The sequence below is a fragment of the Callospermophilus lateralis genome, chromosome 6, assembly GCF_048772815.1.
Source record: "Callospermophilus lateralis isolate mCalLat2 chromosome 6, mCalLat2.hap1, whole genome shotgun sequence".
Lineage (NCBI taxonomy): Eukaryota > Metazoa > Chordata > Mammalia > Rodentia > Sciuridae > Callospermophilus > Callospermophilus lateralis.
In genome coordinates this window covers 63681562-63700816 of record NC_135310.1, presented here as the reverse complement: position 1 = coordinate 63700816, position 19255 = coordinate 63681562, and the positions used below count along the sequence as shown (strand labels likewise).

Sequence of the window (19255 nt, the reverse complement as noted above, 5' to 3'; positions counted from 1 at the left end):
GGGAGGAGGAGGAATTAAAAAGCACTAGGGCAATCACCACCTGCCTCTAAAATCATCATTTTCCTATATGCACTAATGCAGTTGCTTATTAAAAAACATGGCTACTAAATATTTCTAATCATTACTGCTTTTGTTAAATAATAATGACTAATTTTCTTACACATAATATTGACTTCAACAATAAATTTATCCTCAGAAGTTATAAAAAAGGGTTTCTTATGAATGTAGTTTCTACCAAAACACATCTTCTTCATTTGAATGATGATTATTTAAAATCCCCTCCACTTTAATGTCATGAAAAATTCCTTCAAAATGTGTGCTATTAAAATGCTTAAATATGGAAACATTTTGCATGTCAAAGTATTTAAAAGTTGGCAGTTTTAAGTACATTGTTTGAGGTGGTGTATTTGGAAAGAATTTACTTTTCATTCTCTAACTTCATAGAGCAGTATTCCTAAAAACAAATGCATGTGGTAGTTTGCTATACCATAGAGAATCAATAGCCATCTATTTAATTTGCTAAGACAATGTAAATTAGTAACTTCCAGCCAGATGTGTGATGTACACATCCAACAAACTGCAACCTGTTCATTATGAAAATCCTGTCAACACACAGAGCCACTTGATGACATTTCATCCAAAGCAGTTTCTGCATTTGCAGCCATAAAAAATTGTTCTAAGAATTTTTATACAAGGAATTGGGGCTGAGACTCATAAAGAGTAATCAATTTCAGCTTATCATCTTGTAGGCTTGTGTATACATGCTTCTGTGTGTTTATTTCTATTTTCTTTCAAAGATACAAAATGTTCAAAAAATAAATGTGTGCCATACTATTTTTCCTTCCATAAATCATTTATTTGTCCTCATTACATATTTTTTAATCTGATACAAAGTTGATTGTCTAATTCTGCAGCTCTGAGGAAATGTGTAAAGAATGACACAGTCAACAGAAGAAAAAAGAACACTTACCCACTGGAAAAACAAAACAGAATATTTCAAAATGACTCCAAACATAAATTAAGTTTACCCAATGGGAGGTCTAACTTGCATTCAGATCATTTATAGGGGTCTGTGTGACTATATACCCTGCTGTTTGATAAAGAATGATTACTAACCACAGGCACCCACCAGAGGACTGAGTGTATGTATAATGCTCGTGATGTCTCAGACATACAAAGCACCTTCTTAAAGAATGTCCATTTCCTTTCCATGGTAAGCAGACATAATTTTTCACCCTCTAATACTTCTGTTGCTCAGAGTGGCTTATGTTATGAGTTATGCATTGCCATTTTCTCTTGTTTATTTTAATAATATGAAAAATTACATTCATAAAATAAATGGTTTTGTTTCATGATACCCAAAATAGTGGTACATTTTCCGCTCTATATTGAAGTACAGTTTTCTTGCTATTGCAAAAATCTAACAATATTTAACACTATTTACTAAAATGAGAGAAATTAAAAGAGTCTTCTTAATAACAAGCTATTATTCTTGAATATTGAAACCTCACCTACACCAAATTCATTTTCTAAGTCTATTGAATTGACTTTTCTTATTAAACCGAGCACCGAGCAAATAGTTTTAATGCAAGCATAATATTTCCAACTACTACATTTTTAATTTGGCAATCTAAAACAATGTGGAATGAATCCAATTCTCATTGATTGGACTCCAAAAAAGCACCCCTTAACCCACCACAAAGACAAAACAGCATTTTTACTATCTGGTGTCAACACTCTCAAGTAGAGAACTTCTGAGGTCTTCCTAAAAATCACAAGAATTTCAATGTCTACCAAAGCCAAACCAAACAACAACAACAAAAACAATATTCAACAACTGCATACACAAAAGGGTTCTTGATAAAGGCTTCAACCCTAAGCAATTCCACTTTCACAAACATTCTACAGAACATAACATGCTTTCCTCAGGAGGTGCACACCCCGCCATGTGATCAGACTGAAGGGCCACACCAGCAACCAGAAAGGATTATGGTTTCTAATAAGAATAGATTCAAAAGAGGCTGTTGCAGCTGCCCAATGGGTCGCACCCGCAGGTGGCACCCAGAGCTTAGCTCCTCACCCAGTGAAGGGGTCAGGACCAGGAGGGGTGCCCCACCAAGACCTGCAGCTTATGATTGGCTCTCTTGGCTTCCTGGAAGTTAAAGTCATATCCTCTTGGTCACTTAAGCCCCTTTGTGGTTCAGGGAAAGAAACACTCTCTCAGAACTCTTAACTTTGATTGGAGACTCTGGTTAAAATTAAGAACTTCAAACCCTAGATCTGAAAAAGTGAAACAGATGTCCTGTTTTTTAACTATAAATGGCTCCAAACGTTGGATCCTGTCCTCTTTCTCTCTTTTTTCTTTCTGCTGCATTAAGTTTTATTTAATGCAGAGTTCGCTTAAAAGGTTAAGAGAAAGAAAAGAAAGCAAATACGGAGTGCGATGGAAGAACCTCTAAATCTTTTTCTAGAAAAGAACAAGAAAGCTTCTTGGGGAAGATGAAAGTGCGCCGACCTGCCTCCTTCCAGCGAAGCCGGCACTTAGGGTTCAAACCCGAATGCCCAGATGATCCCAGTCTCTCCTAACCAGGCTGTGCCCACCACATGCTCTCTCTCTCAGAGACCAGAGTCCCCTGGAGTGGTCGAGGGGGTCTCAGGCTTGCACTCACGTGAGAACGTAGTTAACGCTGACAATGCAGTGTGGCCTGGACGAGCGGCTGTTGTGCACGATGGTCGCGTAACTCTGCACCCATACCCAGCCGCCGTGCTTTGCCAGGAACCTGTAGTACTTGGTGGTCACCTGCCCCTTCACCAGCACTGATGGAGAGACAGAGGCAAATGGTGGTGAATCAGCTTGACCCAGACTTGTCCCAAATGCCAGGTGGTGAGAGTGCAGACCCCCTGCGGGCCCTAATAACTGCGCCTGGCAGGAGGGAGAAACAACAGGCAAATTCCCAATTGATGGCCCTGTTAAATCCAATCAAGACCCCGGGTACTCTTTATAGGCATGCTAATGCAGGCATGTCTCTGGGCGGATGTCTGCACCTTTAGCAATGGGGGGAACGTAGAAAGTTAAGAGTTTCCCTGAATTCCCGGAACTATGGAAGGAAGAGTCCGGGGAAATTAAGCTCAAACAAAACTATATGAAAAGCCGAGGTGTGAACTGGGAATTTATCTCAGTGATAGAGCACTTGCTTGCATAGTGAACTCAAGGTCCTGGATTCAACCCTAAATACCAGAAAATTTCTGTAAGAGTCCATGCAGGTTAGGAAAGTTAACAGCCTCGGTTTTTGTTCACAACTTCAGTGATGTTTGCAGGTGGTGAAGCATAACAATAGAAGATATTTCGACTAGAAGCGCCCCTTTCACCAGTGCTAGGACGGGTGTAAGGTAGAGAAACAAGATGAGGCCCAGTGTGCCAGCTGGCCCTCTCTGGGGCCTCACGCACCACCAGGGCCATTACCAGGATGAGGGTTTCCGTCAGTCGGTTTGCGTGTGCTTGGGTTCCCACTCCCCACCACCCTGGGGAGCCGCCAAGTTTGTTTGGGTGCAGAGCAGAGTGTTCCTTACGCAGGTGGTGAGCGCAGCGCAGGTGGAAAGTGTCGCAGCCGTGCACGTGGTGGTACAAGGTCTTCTCAATCAGGTCCTGAGGTTCATACCCCGTCAGCTCCGCCACCCTGTGGAGAGGATTTCCGGTGGGATGAGTGCCCCGGTGCCCTCAACTCCCGACCAAACACAGTCTCAGACCTGGGTGCCCGCCCTCAGTTCGCAGAACCTGGTTAGTTGCCTCATCTGCAGAATGGGCTCATTCAGATCAAGGGGAATCTATCCCTGGCTAAGAAGGGTTGCCATTACACTAGAAACAGCCCTTTTTGGTCCTGCCCACCCACCTAGAGTCCAGAAAGATGAGCTTCATGTCCAGGCTGGCTCGAAACATGAACATGTTACTGTGCAGCTTGATCTCCGTGACAGCGCTAGGAGGCAGCGAGTGACCCACGGCCACAAGGCCCACATTCTGGTAACAGCCGTCAAAGGGGGACATGTCCAAGCTGTATTGGCGGATCTTCAGGTAGCCACTGCAGTGAATGACCTGTGGCAGAGTGGGAGGGCGGGAGACTCAGCCACACTCAGGAAGAGCCCCAGAAAGATGAGGAGGGGGTTGAAACATGTTTAAACTACTCAGCCAGAAACATTGTGTGGGCCACGCCCTTCTGGTAAGGGGTCCAAAGTTATAGGACTCTAAAGTGTCTCAAGAGAGTGACTGCAGGTCAAACTGAACTCACATGGGAGCCTGTAAAAATGAAGATGTCTAGACCTCCACCAACCCTAACGCGTCTTGGGACGTTCAATCGCATTCAACCTGAGAACCGCAGTTTTGAGCTAAAGCTCTGATTCTTAACCTCTTTGGAGGTCAAAATCTGGCGCTAGGCTTAAACTCCTAGGAATGCACCAAGGGTTACCCACCACTTCAGAGGTTTTCAGGATTCTTCAGACCCATCTCTGAGAGGCCCCGTGGCTGTGGAGTACTAGGTCAGTCAGACCTAGTCTTTAAGCTTCATCCCCAGTAGTTCATACAGTTCGGTGACTAATAGAGCATCTGGACCCGCTGCTCTTTGAAACAAACGTACTACGTACGGCTCAGGCAGGAGCAGTCCCTGATGTGGAAATGACCCTCAGACGCTGCAGATCCCTTGTGTCCCGCCCCATCCAAAGACACCCATCCGCTGCTGGGTGTCAGTCTTTCACCTCAGCCACTTACCTTGTAGCCGCCGCAGGTGAGGCCAGCGTTCCGCTTGGCTAAGACACACTTCATCCTCAGGAAGAAGGAGCGCTCGATCTCATACTCTGAGAGAGAGAGGAGCAGAGGGAAGATCAGGACAGGAGACATGCTACTGGGCGGTTCCAGCCACAACAAACTTGGGAAAAACCACAAGCTGATAGCCTTGGGCTTAAGCATCGCAGACACGTGTCTGCCTTACCCTGTACAAAGTGAGAGTGGTAGGGTTGATGGGCGGTGAGCACTGCGGTCATCTCGTCGTGGTCGGCAGGGTGGATGTATTCATAAATGCTGTTTCCGGTCAGCTCTACCTGTAAAGATGAGAGTATCATCGTCTGTGCAGTAGTAGAATGTCCCATGAAGAAGTTGAAAACTTGGTGGTGGTGGGGGGTCTGTTGGGCCATGAAAACAGGAGCCAGCAATTGGCCCTGAGTTCTGATTTCATTTCTGCCCCTTGCTACCTATTGCATCCTATGTACACCTCAGCTTCGTTATCTGTGAGATAATAACAATAACTAGTAGTTGTTGTTGTTGTAGTATTAGTAGTAGCAGCTCTGGTAAAGATAAGCATATAATCTCTTCCCACAGTAGCTGGCTTATTGTAAAGCCTCAAAAAAGTAGCAATTGCTTGGGCTTTGGGTGGAAGCTAATGGATAAGGGAAGTCTAGGAATGAGAAGATCCAGACCTGTTTAATGAATCCCTCCATCAGCTGAGAAGTCTCTAGCCCAGAAATGCAGACATAAAAGGATTGGGGAAGCTCCACCCCTCCTGCTTCCAACTCTGGCTGTAAACACTGCAGGCTGGAAGTGTAGACCACTCACCTACCTGAGAAAGACCCAGGTGAACTGAGGCTGTCTCTGATATGTACATGATCTTCCCATCTGGGGCCACCACAAAGATGAAGCCATCCAGGGTCTGGGGAGGCAGAAATAGAGTGAATGGAGAGGCCTCTGGGCCATCTGTTGAAATGCAGGGGTGGGGGAAGGCAAAAGTTAGAAACATTCAGACAGAAATGCAGAGAGATAGAGACTGTTGGGAAACAGGACATAGAACCAGTCACAAGAGCCCCCTCTTGTTTTTTTGTTTTTTGTTTTTTTCATTCCAATTTTGTAAGCATCTAAAGCATGTAGCACTCTAGAAGAGATCCAGAGGAAGTTGTGCACAATGCTCATGCCCCATAGGCTCAGGATTTACCAAAGTGGACAAAGAAAACAAGTTTGTAATAGACATGCACAAAAAATTCTGGAGGTAAATCACAGAAGTAGATTAGGTTCTTTGGGTGATAGTCACTGAAAGAACCAGAGGTTTTCTGTGTCAGGCTTGAAGGGCTCCGTAGGGACATTGTTATATCATGAAAAGAATAATAGCAGGGTTTGGGAAAGTACAGTCCCTACTGCACTGGCCAACATGGACGAACCGACAATCTGAAATCTATAGAGAAAATAAAGCTGGCCAATGGCACAGAGTATAGGAAAGGGGGATTTAGGAGATGAGAGAAGAGGAGTCAAAGATTCCTTACAGGAGTTGATGTTTGAGGAGAACTTTGGAAAGGAAGGTTGGGCTAGAGAAGGGAGGAAGAGCATCCTAGGCAGAAGGAATAATGTGGCAAAGGCAGGGACTTTGCGGAAGGATGAATTAGATGTATTCTGAAGCGATGTGTTTGGTGTACTACAGGTGGAGCTGAAGAAGTACACCCACAATGAATTTTTGAAATTTAGAATGTCAATTTGAGGAATCTGAAGTTGTTCTTATAGGCATTAGGATTCCAACAGAGGTTTCTAAGCAGGAAAATAACATACTTAGATGTATTATTTTAATCTTGGAAATGACTACAGAAGGAAGGAAGGAACGGGGAGGGGGTGAAGAAATCGAGATCGGAGCAGATAGCTGCAGCAGAGATGGGTGAAGTCTGAAACTGAGTGATCAAAAAAGAGATGAAGAAAGATGAGAGTCTAAAGATGATGTTGGCTGTGAACTTCATGCTAATTGATGGCAGAAAGAGAGTTCAGGTTGACTTTCAGGATTCAGTAAGGACATTAAGTAGAGGGAGATGCCATTAACCAAGACTGAAATTTGGAGAAACAGTGAATTTTGTACAAGCAGAAGTTTGGGCCAGAGGGCTGGGATTGTGGCCCAGCGGTTGAGCACTTGCCTCGCATGTGCGAGGCCCTGGGTTCGATCCTCAGCACCATATAAAAATGAATAAACAAAGGTATAGTGTCCAACTACAACTAAAAAAATAAATATTTTTTTTTTAAAAAAAAGAAGTTTGGGCCAGAGCAATATACATTTTTGTCTTGGAGATGCTTCAGGGACATTACAATTTCCACTTAAATGTGTCTAGTTGTTAGTAGGAAATAAAGGTCTAAAATTCAGGAGGGGCTCTAGATCTGGATAAAATAGGCAGGGCCATGTGGAGAGAAGAGTTGAAGCAGTGGTGTTGATTAAAATCACCCAGGAGGCTGTGGAGCATTGAGAGAAGAAACAGCTAGAACCTTCTGAAAACTACATCATTTGTGAAACAGACAGTGGTGGGAAAATCAAAGAGGAGCAGTCAGAGAGGGAGAGAAATATGGGAAATCAAGCTACTACAGACATTGTAGAAAAAAGGAGAATGTTACTTCTTCAGTGTCACTTCCTTAAAGGTCTTTGCCCAAATGTCACCTTCTTAGTGCCTCTTCAATCATCTCCATTTTAAACTGTGACCCTAAAACAGAAACCTCCTCTCATTTTTCTCAACAGCACCTGTCACCTGGTACATATGCAGTACACCTGTGTGGGTTTCTAAGGCTCCTCTTGCAATGTAAAGTCTATGAGGAAAGGGCTTTCTAATGGCACATAATTGACCCTCCTATTTAAAAAAAAAAAAAATTGTAGTTGTAGATGGACAGAATGCCTTATTTTGTCTATTTTTATGTGGTGCTGAGGATAGAACCCAGTGCCTCACACATGCTAGGCAAGCGCTCTGCAGCTGAGCTATAGCCCCAGCCCTGACCCTCCTATTTTGTAGGATGAACAAGTTGAGGGAGGATAAAAAAAGGGGCATCTAATTCTTAATGTCAAAATGTGGTGGGGCCTTTGTAGAGCCTAATGGGTAGAAGAGCTGACAGACTGCAGGGATGTTGGAGCAAATGGGGAAGGGAGTGAGCCACTGAAATGGAATGGAAGTCAATACTACCAGAAGTTTGGGGTAAAAAAAAAAAAAAAAAGGAGAGATTGGGCAAGAGCTAGAAGGGGTGAGGGATTGTTTAAGGGTTTTGTTATCTTGTTTATATTGCCAGAAGAGATTGGCTGGGATTATGGAAAGATGGGGGGGGGGGCAACTGAGAGACATCTGATGAAAGGTGTTGAAATAAAGGGAATTACAGCACCTTTTCTAGATAAATTCAAAAGTATGGAAGCCAGGCCAGCAGAGAAAAGCTCAGACCCTTTCTTTGTGCAGTGCAACTAAACTCTCTTGTTTCCTAATGAAAAAGATTTTGAGTACTAGTGGAACATGAAGGCTGTGGGACCCTGTTCATGCGGGTCCTGCAGGAAGAATTGCCGGCTTTCCTTAAACTTCTTAGGTTCCAAGCTACCACTCCCAGTGGACTTGAATAATAATAAAGAGGGTGTGGGGTAGGGGACAAGTGTCAAACCTAAAAATGCCATCGGGAGTTTTATTATTTAAAATATTTGTTCTGCGACTTAAGCTGGCAACAGGCAATTTAAAACAGTGTGCACTGCAAACAACAATGTAATGGGCACCTCACATTGGTTAAACTCATTACCTGGGGGTGTGTATGTGTGTAACCCAGAGCCTGGGCTGGCCTGGGGCGAGGGGGAGCCTGGGAACTACAAGGAAGAGATAAAATTAGTTGCAGACCCAGCTGGAACCGCAACGTGTAGGTTAAAACACAGACAGGCATTTCTACCAGATTCCTTTTATTTCCTTCGGAAATCCTTCATTTCTGATGGTTCTGTGGCTCTGTCTTGGCGGCTTGGGCCCTGGGCTTCCAGTACCAGTAATGGAAAGATGACAAAAGACGACCCCTCCCTTGGTCTCAGCATCCTGATGGAGCCTTGCCGGACTATTTTCCAAAACCAAAGCCTTGGTTGCCACTTTGCCTCCCTCCCAGCCTGGCGAGGCGCCATTCGCCCATCCTCACCAGTTAAGAGCTTTAGTTCTAACTTTGGAGATGCTGGTAGGCTGAGAGAGCCATGTCCAGAAAGGATTTTTAAATTTTATTTTTTTTTTAGTTAGTTTTTAAGAAAGCAGAGGTTCATCCAGGTAACCGGGACCTGGAAGGATGAGAGCCACTGGGAGACGTGTGTCCGTACCTGGAGTAGATGGGAGCCCAGTTCGCGGCCAACGTTGTCCAGGGGGCTGGTCCGACTTGAGTGGCCCCACGCCTCACCGAGCCCTGGGAAGACATAGAAACAAACTTTAGTTTCAGAATCCCAGCCCGAGTGTCAGTTTGGGACTAGTTCGCATTTTTTTTTTTTTTTTTTTTTTTTGTGTGTGTGTGTGTGGTTTGTTACACATTAGCGCAAGAGGAAGAACCCTCTGATATTATTTCCCAGTCAACCCCACCCAACCTGCACAGTTGGGAAGAGGTTATGCCAGAGTATAAATTTTGGCCCCTCCCTGGGTTCCGAGCAGAAGTCAACCTCTGGCCTGAGGGAACCGGGTTTCTCAGCTAGGACCTGCTCTCCTGGAGTGCTCTCCTGGCAGGACCTCAAGGCGCCTCTGCACTAGAGAAGCCCCCCGACATCACACACTAGCGATAACTTTTGCGTAGGTTCACTAGTTTGTTTAAGGAGATGAGGGACACTCATTTCTCGCCCAAAGTTTTCACCATCGTCCTTATCAAGAGGCGAGGGATGTCCCCCCACATAGCGAACCTCTGCCCCCAAAGTGGCCCGAAACAACTGGCCAGATTCATCTGGTCCCTGGCGTCCTCTCTGATTGGCTGCGGGACTTTCTAGACATTCTCCTCCCCTGGATCTGACTTAATCCCCTTCGAAAAAAAATCCTTTAGCTTGCGGTTGATCAGCTTACAGTCTGACGCTTACCAGGATCCCTTTGCAATCCTTCATCTTCCTTTTCCCTTGGAGCCCCAGCTTTACACACCCTAGTCCTGTCCCGCTCCGCCTCCAAAAGGGGGAGGGGGGACTTTCCTGAAGTTGGTTATTTCTTAGCAATATTTTCGTTGCATTCTTGATGTAGAAAGTAATTTTGTTTTCTACTTGTCAGGTACCATCTCCTATTAACAAAGACAGTCCATTCATCTCCTCGATGTTACTACGTTAAGATCTTTTGAGGCTTTGCCAGTTTTTATGGTGATGCCTAAAACAGCAAACATTGAAGACTCTTATGGTTGATTTTTTAAAAATTAATAGTCAACCATATTATCTGTGTACAGAAAGAAATAAAAAGGCAGAAGAAACTTGGGCAGAGCTATGTTAAATGTGTTATAGATAATATCTCTATCGGGCCGCTTGTGGAATTATATCAACTAGATAGTGAAGTCCTTTCATTCTTACATCATTGTACAAGGTTTAACATGACATGGTTTTTGTTGTTGTTATTGTCGTTGTTTTTAGATGACCTTCTTCATTAGGGGCACATACGTAAAACACACAATGACAAAAACACTATAAATGTGGCGCTGGGAAGAATCTTTCACAATAAAACAAAGAGTTAGGTTTTTTTAAAGGTGTTGGGCAAGAGCTGCTTCCTAAGCAAGCGATCAAAATCCTGGCAACGAGTAACACTGAACGCCCCTTAAGCTCAAATAGGGTCTTTCTGGGTGTTTGCACATCTAAATAAATCTAACGATTTCCCCACCGCTCTGTAAACACTGATGTTCCCCGCCTGCGACTGGACTCCTCTCTCTCCCTCGTGCAGATTGACCCCTCCTGACTTTTTAGCCCGCCCCAACTTCCCTCCCCAGAGTGACTCCACTGTCCAGGTTTCTTTCCTTCTTCTGGACCACTCCAGGAGGTCCCCGTCACAGTCACCTGTAAACATCCCTTCCTGTTGTCTCCTTCCCCTTCGCTCCTCATGATTCAACCAATCTGTCCTCCTTGATATCTGGCACGACATTTTCTTTTCTTTTGAATCTCTGTTCAGACATTCCTACCCAGAAGAAGAGTCAGATCGAGTTGACTGCGGAGGCTAACAGGGTAAAGGAAAAGGACCCTGCAGAGAGTGCCCGGGACGCCGGTGTCGCCGCCCGCGAGCGCCCTTGGACCTGAGAAGTCCTGAAACCCCTTGCGCGAGCGGAGGGCGGACACTCCTGCACTTTATGGGTGGGCTGAGTCTTCCTTGGGTGGGGAGACCGACTCGAAGCCCCCAGAAGTGTTGGAAACCTGTGCGTAGGGCCAACAAACGTCTTCAATGTAAAATTTTGTTGGGCTCCAGGAGCGCGTACCCCACCCAAAGGATCTGAAGATTTCCCGGGCTGGGCTGGTGGGGGTGGGGGTGGGGGAATACTGGTTTAGGACTCGCGGCGCCAGCCTCGACTGTTTCTTGTGTCGGGTTACGGCCTTATTATTATGCTCCTACGAGGGAAAATCAGACTTCCCAAAGGTTAATAAACAGCCCATCCGGGTGCGGGTTAACAGAGGCCTCCCTCCCCCTCCCTTATCCACTCTTGCACCCACCCCCACCACCTTTTTAAGGAACCTTTTGCTTTCATGGAGCATTGCCTTCTCTTTTTGTTTCCCGTCGAAATCTCCGTCACACGGTTGAGTCTGGGTTAATGTTTTATAAGGAACTGGCTACCCTCGTCTACCTGTCGGTCTTCCCTGACGTAATACCAGGACTGAACTCGCCCTTTGGGGTGCAGAGGACACTTCCCCAAGCCCGCATCAAGGGTCCTCCTTTCCAAAAGTCTCCAAGTGGGCCGGAGACCCCTCTCCCTGGACCCCCTCGCCTCTTGCCTTCAGTGACGCGTTCCGGCACCCAATTTCAGTTGGCGAGGGGGTAAGCTGAGATTTCGTTTCTGCACTTGACCTACCGCAGAAAATTCGCAAATCCTTTGATTGTCTGTTTAAAATGAGGAGGAAACCAGCTCCCTTGGCGGCGGGATTACAGTGGGAACAAGATCTAAAGATTCTCTTGTAATTCGGTGAGGCCGAGGGAACAGGGTTTTGCAAAGGAGAAAAGGAGCTCTGTGAGGGAGGCGATAACTAAATCGGGTTTTAGACAAAAGGATTTTCCCCAGCTAAAGTGGCCGAAGACAAAGGAAAACATAATCTATTTTGGAAGATTTCCAAGATATGCCACATTAACCTTAGCAGATAAATTTTGTTTCTCCCAGGCCCCCCTCTTTCCTTAAAGTCTGGTTTATCATATTTACATAAGTAGCATTAGAAGGGATGTATCTATTATGGATCTAAAGGGCTAGCTCACATTTCATGTGAAAACCCCGGTAAGTTTCACTGTTGCTTTACCCTTGGTGCGCGGTTGAGCCATTTCCATTTAAATACCCCCTGACCCAAGGATTACCTCAATGGACTGACTGCATGGGTTTTGTAATTTCCTGAAAATGAGATTTCGATTTATAAAACAAGAAACCAATTAGTAACCAAATGAGGCGAAGTAGATCCACTAAAATTGACCTAATCCCACAGGCACCATTTAGGCCCGTTCTTGGCGAATGAATGATGAGCCTCAGTCTAGCTGAGCCCAAAGCATCATCCAGCTGTGTTATTGCAAGCAGCAAAAATAAATTGATCGAGGTTTTCCTTCCGAATGAATTTCATACCCTTGACAAAATACAGATTACAGACCCTGCATCATTGCCGCCTTCACTCCGACAGGAAGACGTGGAAGAAAAGAGCTTGTTCTTTCTTTTATTCTGTACATACTATACTGCCACAGAAATGCATCCTCCTTGTAGTTGTTCCCGGGACCACTATCTACTCCATGGATCAAGTTATGCCTTTTAGGCAATGAGGGGATAAATGCATAAACTAGAGACGCTCTCCCTCCATTTGACCACAACCTAGAGACTGGGGCTGGAAAGGCCCTGGAAGGCACAACTCCTAATTTTTAGTCCCAAGTCATTTGTCCAAGCTCCCTGGGTCAACCGCGGCGGAGGGTGAGGGGGAAAAGGTTGGACCAGGGAGGAAATCCCAAAGCCTATGTATCCTGCAGAGCCTGTGCATCATTACTGAACGCAAATCCTAGCATTCCTCTGCTAGAGATACCAAGCGACCTTGGTTTGGGGTTCCCCGCACCTCTACGGCTGGACTCTGGGGAAGAGAGACGGAGAATGGACACTTCCCATGGAGACAGAACTCCTGGATCAGTCCTTGGGCAGAAGGTCGATTTGGGAACGGACGTGCACCCTCTCCCTCCTCTAGCGCAGGGGCCCTTCTAAGCCACCCGGCCAGTGTGGCAGTGTTCCCTAGGGCGTCGACGACCGTGCCCTGCCAGGCCTTGTCCTGCACCAATTCCCAGGGACCCCACAATGTGCGACTACCCTATCTGCAAAGCGTGTGCCCTGCCTTCCTCTGCCTGCCGCTCAGGGGCCAGAGACGCTCTGCGGCTGCGCCTGAGAAGCCACTAATGTTACTGTAAATGTGGGATGAAGCCGGATGGTCACAGAGCTGACCCTTTCTGCGCCCTTGTCATGCTCCATTCCGCCTCCGAGTTTAGGCTTTCCTTTCCGGACTGAGCCTGCCAGCCACACGTCTGAGCCGGCTGCTAATGAACAAAAAACTGCAAAAAACGAAGGGAGGGGAGGGTTCGACAAGATTCAGACTAAAACTGGGTATAAATACCTGGAGAGTGTCCTGCATGTGGCTGAAAAATGTCAAGCGGAGTCGCCCAAGTCCTTGGGCCTTCCCTAGAGGCCCGCTCCGGCAAGGCAGAACCGCAAAGGACAGAGGAATTCCGCTTCGGTTCCACTTGAGCTGAGATCCTCTACAAGCGCACGGAATCTTCCCTCCCGGAAACAGACAGATTGGACATAATTTCTACTTCAGATCTAGACAACCGCTAGTCATTGGGGCTGAGCCCGGGCAGCAAGAAAGGGTGGCGGGCACACAGGAGCACTCGGAGCGCTCCGCAGGGCCTCTGCTCCAGACACCCGGCGGAGACATTCCGGGTTTCCGTACACCTGACCCGGCACAGGGAATGGGGCGACTGTTTAGAGTCCCAGCGCTGGGCCACTGCAGAGAGAAGGGGACTCACTATGCCAACTTAATTGGCCTTGGGCCTTCAGACCTTGACACAGGCGAAATGAACTTGAGACCTTGATATGGTAGCTGTCCCTAGCCTGAGCCATAAAGACACAGTAGTCGCCCACTGTGTGGGGGTACCTGAGGAGGAAAGTTTGTTACATTTTGGACATTGTTTTAGCATTCTCAGAAGAGCAGGACCATTCCTAAATAATTGGGTTTCCTCTTCCTCATACAAAATTTAAATTTTTATGGATCAAAGACTGGCAATGAATAACCCACTAAAATCATTAATATTATAAGAGTCTGAACCTTTTTTTTTTTTTTTTTTTTGAGAAATTCCTGGACCTATAGAGAAATGCAGCAAGAATCCGTGGCTTTGTATTCTGTGTCACCATTTGTCAGGAAAAGTTTCAAGCTACCGGGATTCCCTAGAACTGAAAAACAACTCTTGTAGATATCAGGCTTTTTATTCTGTAAGTTTAGTATTGTTTTAGGTTCAAGTACGAGATCATACCTTATTTGAAATCATCACCATAGCTTTTGATACCTGTTTTTTAATATTTTTTTCATGTTATTATTTTTTGGTAGTGATCTGTCTCCTTAAGAAAAAAGGTGTTCCCCCTACCCCAGTGGCTAGACCTATAATTTCTAGCAAATAAATTTGCCTTGCAAATGCTCTGCACAAAATTTAGTTCTTCACATTTTAAGTCAACATCAAAACTAGAATCAAACGGAGAAAAATCAGTGTAGAGCATAAACTGTGCTTAAAGGCTTTTAAATGAGAAAAACTTCTGTAAGAAAATAAACATGGAAACTTAATGCTCAATCATTTCCTTGAGCAGCAAGAAAAACAGTCTTAAATCACCGATGCACGTGGGAAATGGGGGCCTCTTTCTTTTCTTCAGTTCTCTGCTTCAAAAAATATAATACAATTAGGGATTTCAACCTAGAGATGAATATTATAGAAAGGGTCTGTGGAGGTTTACTTATTCATCCTCTCTTTCCTGAACACTCACTAATTTCAATTGTGATTATTTTTATTTTCTAAAGAGGTTTTGACAACGAAATGGCAGGGCAATATTACCAAGACTGAACAGCTATAGACTTGAAAACATATCTAATTCCTTCAAAGTTCATTCCACATACCACTATGCCCAGTAAAATTGCATTATAGATGGATAATTAATATGTATTTCTTTTTAGTTGAATTTGTCCTATTTAGCATACAAACAAGGTCAAGACATCTCTTTTTTTATCCTGTCATTCCAGTTTTGATAGCACCTAAGATTTATATATTTCTACATGCCTCAATCTTTCCTTTTCTAGTATTCAGAAAAGACTATTATCAGTCAGAAGATATGTGCTTTTAATGATTTCATAATAATGTTATCAGAATTTCTTTTTTACTTTACTTTTTTACTATTAAATCTCAAATTCAACATGGGAATCTAATGCTTATTCTTAATTATTTGGAATATCCATATCCCATCCTCTTTTCTCTATCAATTCCCCCTAATTAGTTCATTATTCTCTACTCAGGTAAAATAAGTTTAAAAGCTGAAACATGCCACCAGATAAAAGCTAATAGACTCTTGAGTGAAAAACTACACTTAGCAGGAAAGATTGGAAAGGAAATGACCTATATTTTAATTATTTTTCTCCTTTAAAAAATAAGTATGGGGGAATTTTATTTGTTCATTTAATTTATAGCTTTTTGCATTGTAGGGTAATATAGATGAATTGTGATATGAACAAAAAACCCAAATTTTACAATATCATTATGCCTATAGCTATGTCACCAGATTTATAATTATTTGAGAGTGTCTTACAAAAACCCATGTGTAATGGAATATTTACCATGATAAAATAGCTATCCCTAAAACAAAATTTATTGAGGGTCTACTATGTGCTAGAATGGCTTCAAGATTGATATAAGAAGGATGAATTTAATCTTCAAATTCCATTTAGTCTTACTAAAGAAGACTACAACCATCTGGGTATGGAGATGCAAGTCAGTGATCCCAGGGACTGAGAGGCTGAGGAAGGAGGATCACAAGTTCCAGGTTGGGGACTGTGGTATAGGTCAGTGGTAAACCTACCACTGTGTTCAGTCACCAGTACAAAAAAAAAAAAAAAAAAAAAAAAAAAAAAAAAAAAAAGGCTACAACCATATAAAAATGAAAAGGACTAGGGTTTCCTTCACTGCCTTGGACCTCAGTCTTGTCCTCCCAGCTTCTCTGAGGCAAGAGAGACCCCAAATTGGGCACCCCCTGCAGGTTGTGCCTAATTCTAAGGCTTTTCACTATTTCATTCCCTTGAAAGCTGATATGTTGTTGTTGTTATTTACTGATGTTTTTCTTTTTTAATATTTTGAAGGGCCGCATTTGAGTTTTTGAAGCTCATACACTCTCAGAATTAAAACCTCATCCCTAGGAGCCAGCTGTTCCTATGACCCTGTCTTAACTCATCGGGTGGAGGCTGTGGGTGAGTTATGAGCTCAACAGTAGCTGGAGAAATAAATGATGTGCCCAGAGTTCACACATCGTCCATCCCCTCCTCCCCATAAACTCACACTCACCCATAGAAGGGAGAGGTGGGAGGGGCCGGCCCGGGACTCTGGAGGAAGTGAGGGGGGTTGGCTGCAGAAAGCACAATTGCCCTTTAAAGTAGCCAGAGGGGACTGGCCTTGCCACCAAGGGTATTCCAGCGGGAGACTTCGCCCGTGTTCTCTTAAAAAAAAAAAAAAATAAAATAAAAATAAAATAAATAACGAGAAGTTGCCTATGAGAATTTACTTTTTGTCCCTCCTATTTATTTATAACGTGATTTATAATTTGTGGAGGTAGGACTTAATTAAACAAGAAAGCTTGCTCTCTTACAAAACAAAAACAGTCACCAAAAACGGCCCCGAGCTCCTTCTGGCAGAGCTTGCCCCTGCCCAGGGTCTGTACCAAGCAGGCTAGCGTCCCTGGCCCAGGCGATTCCCTGGGCTCTCGGTGCCCGCGTGATGCCTGCCCGGGAACGCCGACCCGCTATTCTTCTCCTCCTGCGATTACTCGCAGCCCCACAAGCAGCACCATATGCTGCTTCTGATCAAACAGCGAGCGACATTGGCATCGATAATTGACGAGACCGGCTAGAAATCACGCAGAAAGGGAACCCACTGAGACCGCAGGGGCTGACAAATCACTGCTAATAATCCTGTTAGGAACTGCGCGGCTAGCGGAGTTCGCAATAGCTTTATTTTTATAAAGTAGGCGCTGACAGTATAAAAAACAACAAGATCTCTTTTTTAAACAGAAGACAGTGTGGTATAACGATAAGTTTCCCATCAGCAATTCTCAGCACAGTTTGAATGGGAAATGTGGTTTTTAGCATAAAGTTCCTCCCTCTTTTTTAATATTTTTTCTTTTAAAAAACTTTACAGTTACTTAAAGCTTTGATTCCCCTCCTCCTGTGGTTTCCAGGGTCAAATGAGGAGAATTGTTCAAGGAACCAAGTTAAGAGGAAGGACCTTGTAGTTTGAGGGTAGAATTGAAGTATAATTTGGAAGTTTTCCTGTAGTGTCCCTGACTAATTTGACACATATTTTTGCAAGCTTTTGCATCAAGATCAAGCAAAGTGAAACTCCAAACCCAATAATGACTATTTCCTTGCCCACCACTATTTCTTTAAAACAACAAATGCCAAACATTCAAAATAATGATTCAACATAAACTTTCAGAGGTCAAATAAGAAGTTTTGTTTTTTTGAAATTAACAGGGTTTTTTTTTTCTGCTAGATTTTTGTTTGCTTGACTAGTAATCTCTCCTTTACATTTTAAAATCTTCCTCTTCTAGTAAAAACATATTTAAAATATTTTGTAAACCTGTTTTAATTTGATTGAGTAAATGGGTAAATGGAAGAGAGAAGTGTCCTTTCCCTAGTGAGTATAAACAGTTTTTTACAGCACAGTGTTACATGAAGGCTGCTCTGCCTCACACAGTGAATGTTGATGAACTAAATATAAGTTTTAAATCATGTCAACAACTCAACTATTCTAATTTCCCAGCCTTATAAAACAATTTTCCCAGGATCCATTTGCCAATCTGCCACCCAGAAGATATTTTCTAAGTGGGCTAGTCATCTTAGTCCAATCTGATGTATTTTGAAACTAGATTAGTATCTTACAGATAATGTAAAGGCCAGAGTTGCAAATCACCAAGTCCCAGAATTAGTTTCCTAATTTGAGAATATCTTGAAAATGTAGAATGAATTTACTATAGGCAGCCAAGAGACTGGGTAAATTCAGGATGTATTTGTATGAATATACCTCCTCACTTGCAGAACCATAGACATATAGAGGAATTATTATCTGATTTAGTTACATGTAAGTAGATCTATCCATATCTAGCAGATATGCAGAATCTAGCAGTGTTCCTGCTTTCTACTGGATACAATTCAAACAAGTGGAATAAAAAAGAAAGTCATGTTTGGATTAGTAGTACTTTCAATTGAGCCCAGTATCTGAAGTGTTGACAAAAGCACTGTTGGGCTGCTTCCCAACCAAACACATCTGATGGACTGAACAGAAAGTATTAATGGGGAAGTAGAGGGAACTAGGAAAAGGAAAAGCAACCTTGAGTTTATTGAGGAGCTGAATCAAGTAGTTAGGCTAAAATTCCCTTTGCATAGAATACAAATGTAGTAAATATGGGTGTACCTCCCTCACTGGGGTAGGCTCATTGTCTGGCAAGTTCCTACCCACTTTGCTTTGAAATTCTTTCTAGCAAAGTCACTTACCTTCTGGGAACACCACTCTCATTTTGAGATAGCTGGTCGTGAGTCTGATTATGGATGCTTTGTCCAGCTGCGAGGTGATAGCTGAGGGCAAAGGCAGTAATTTAGCCAGTTCATAAAACTCACTGTTTTCCTTCTCCCTCCTAGTCCGGGCAGCATTTTTGGACTTCTCTTTCATTGTGTCTCGTTCCCCCTTTCTTCTTACAACGTGAGCTCCACAGATTCATCCAAAACCAAAAATTAATTTTCAATTAGATATCATACTTGGCAAAAACATAAGACATACTTTAAATGAAGAGGCTGAAGTCTACACCAGGGAGTGTAGTGCTGGTAGTAAAAGGACAGCGCAAAGAACAGAAAATATTTTCTTTGAAAAAGTGTACGATAGGAAAGTTGCTGATCCACGGCAATTTGGGCAATCCTGAGGTTTCTAGGTCTCAAATGCTGTCAGGACAACCGAGGAACCAGCCTTTTCTTCTATTCAGCGCTGCGAACCCGGTTCCTTGGAAAATCGGCATAAT

General features: G+C 43.8%; 1 protein-coding gene across 1 annotated transcript in view; it reads right to left on the bottom strand.

The window, feature by feature from the left end:
• Positions 1–19009, bottom strand: part of Sim1 (SIM bHLH transcription factor 1) — a 68013-nt gene extending 49004 nt beyond the window's left edge. Inside the window, exons 1-8 of the mRNA XM_076859898.2 lie at positions 18738–19009; positions 9099–9181; positions 5604–5693; positions 4980–5088; positions 4760–4845; positions 3891–4090; positions 3571–3677; positions 2670–2817 (exon numbers count right to left, since the gene is read on the bottom strand). Coding sequence (XP_076716013.1) covers positions 2670–2817; positions 3571–3677; positions 3891–4090; positions 4760–4845; positions 4980–5088; positions 5604–5693; positions 9099–9181; positions 18738–18912 — 998 coding nt within the window. The 5' untranslated portion in view covers positions 18913–19009. The remainder of the gene's footprint in view (positions 1–2669; positions 2818–3570; positions 3678–3890; positions 4091–4759; positions 4846–4979; positions 5089–5603; positions 5694–9098; positions 9182–18737) is intronic.
• Positions 19010–19255: the final 246 nt, after the last annotated feature.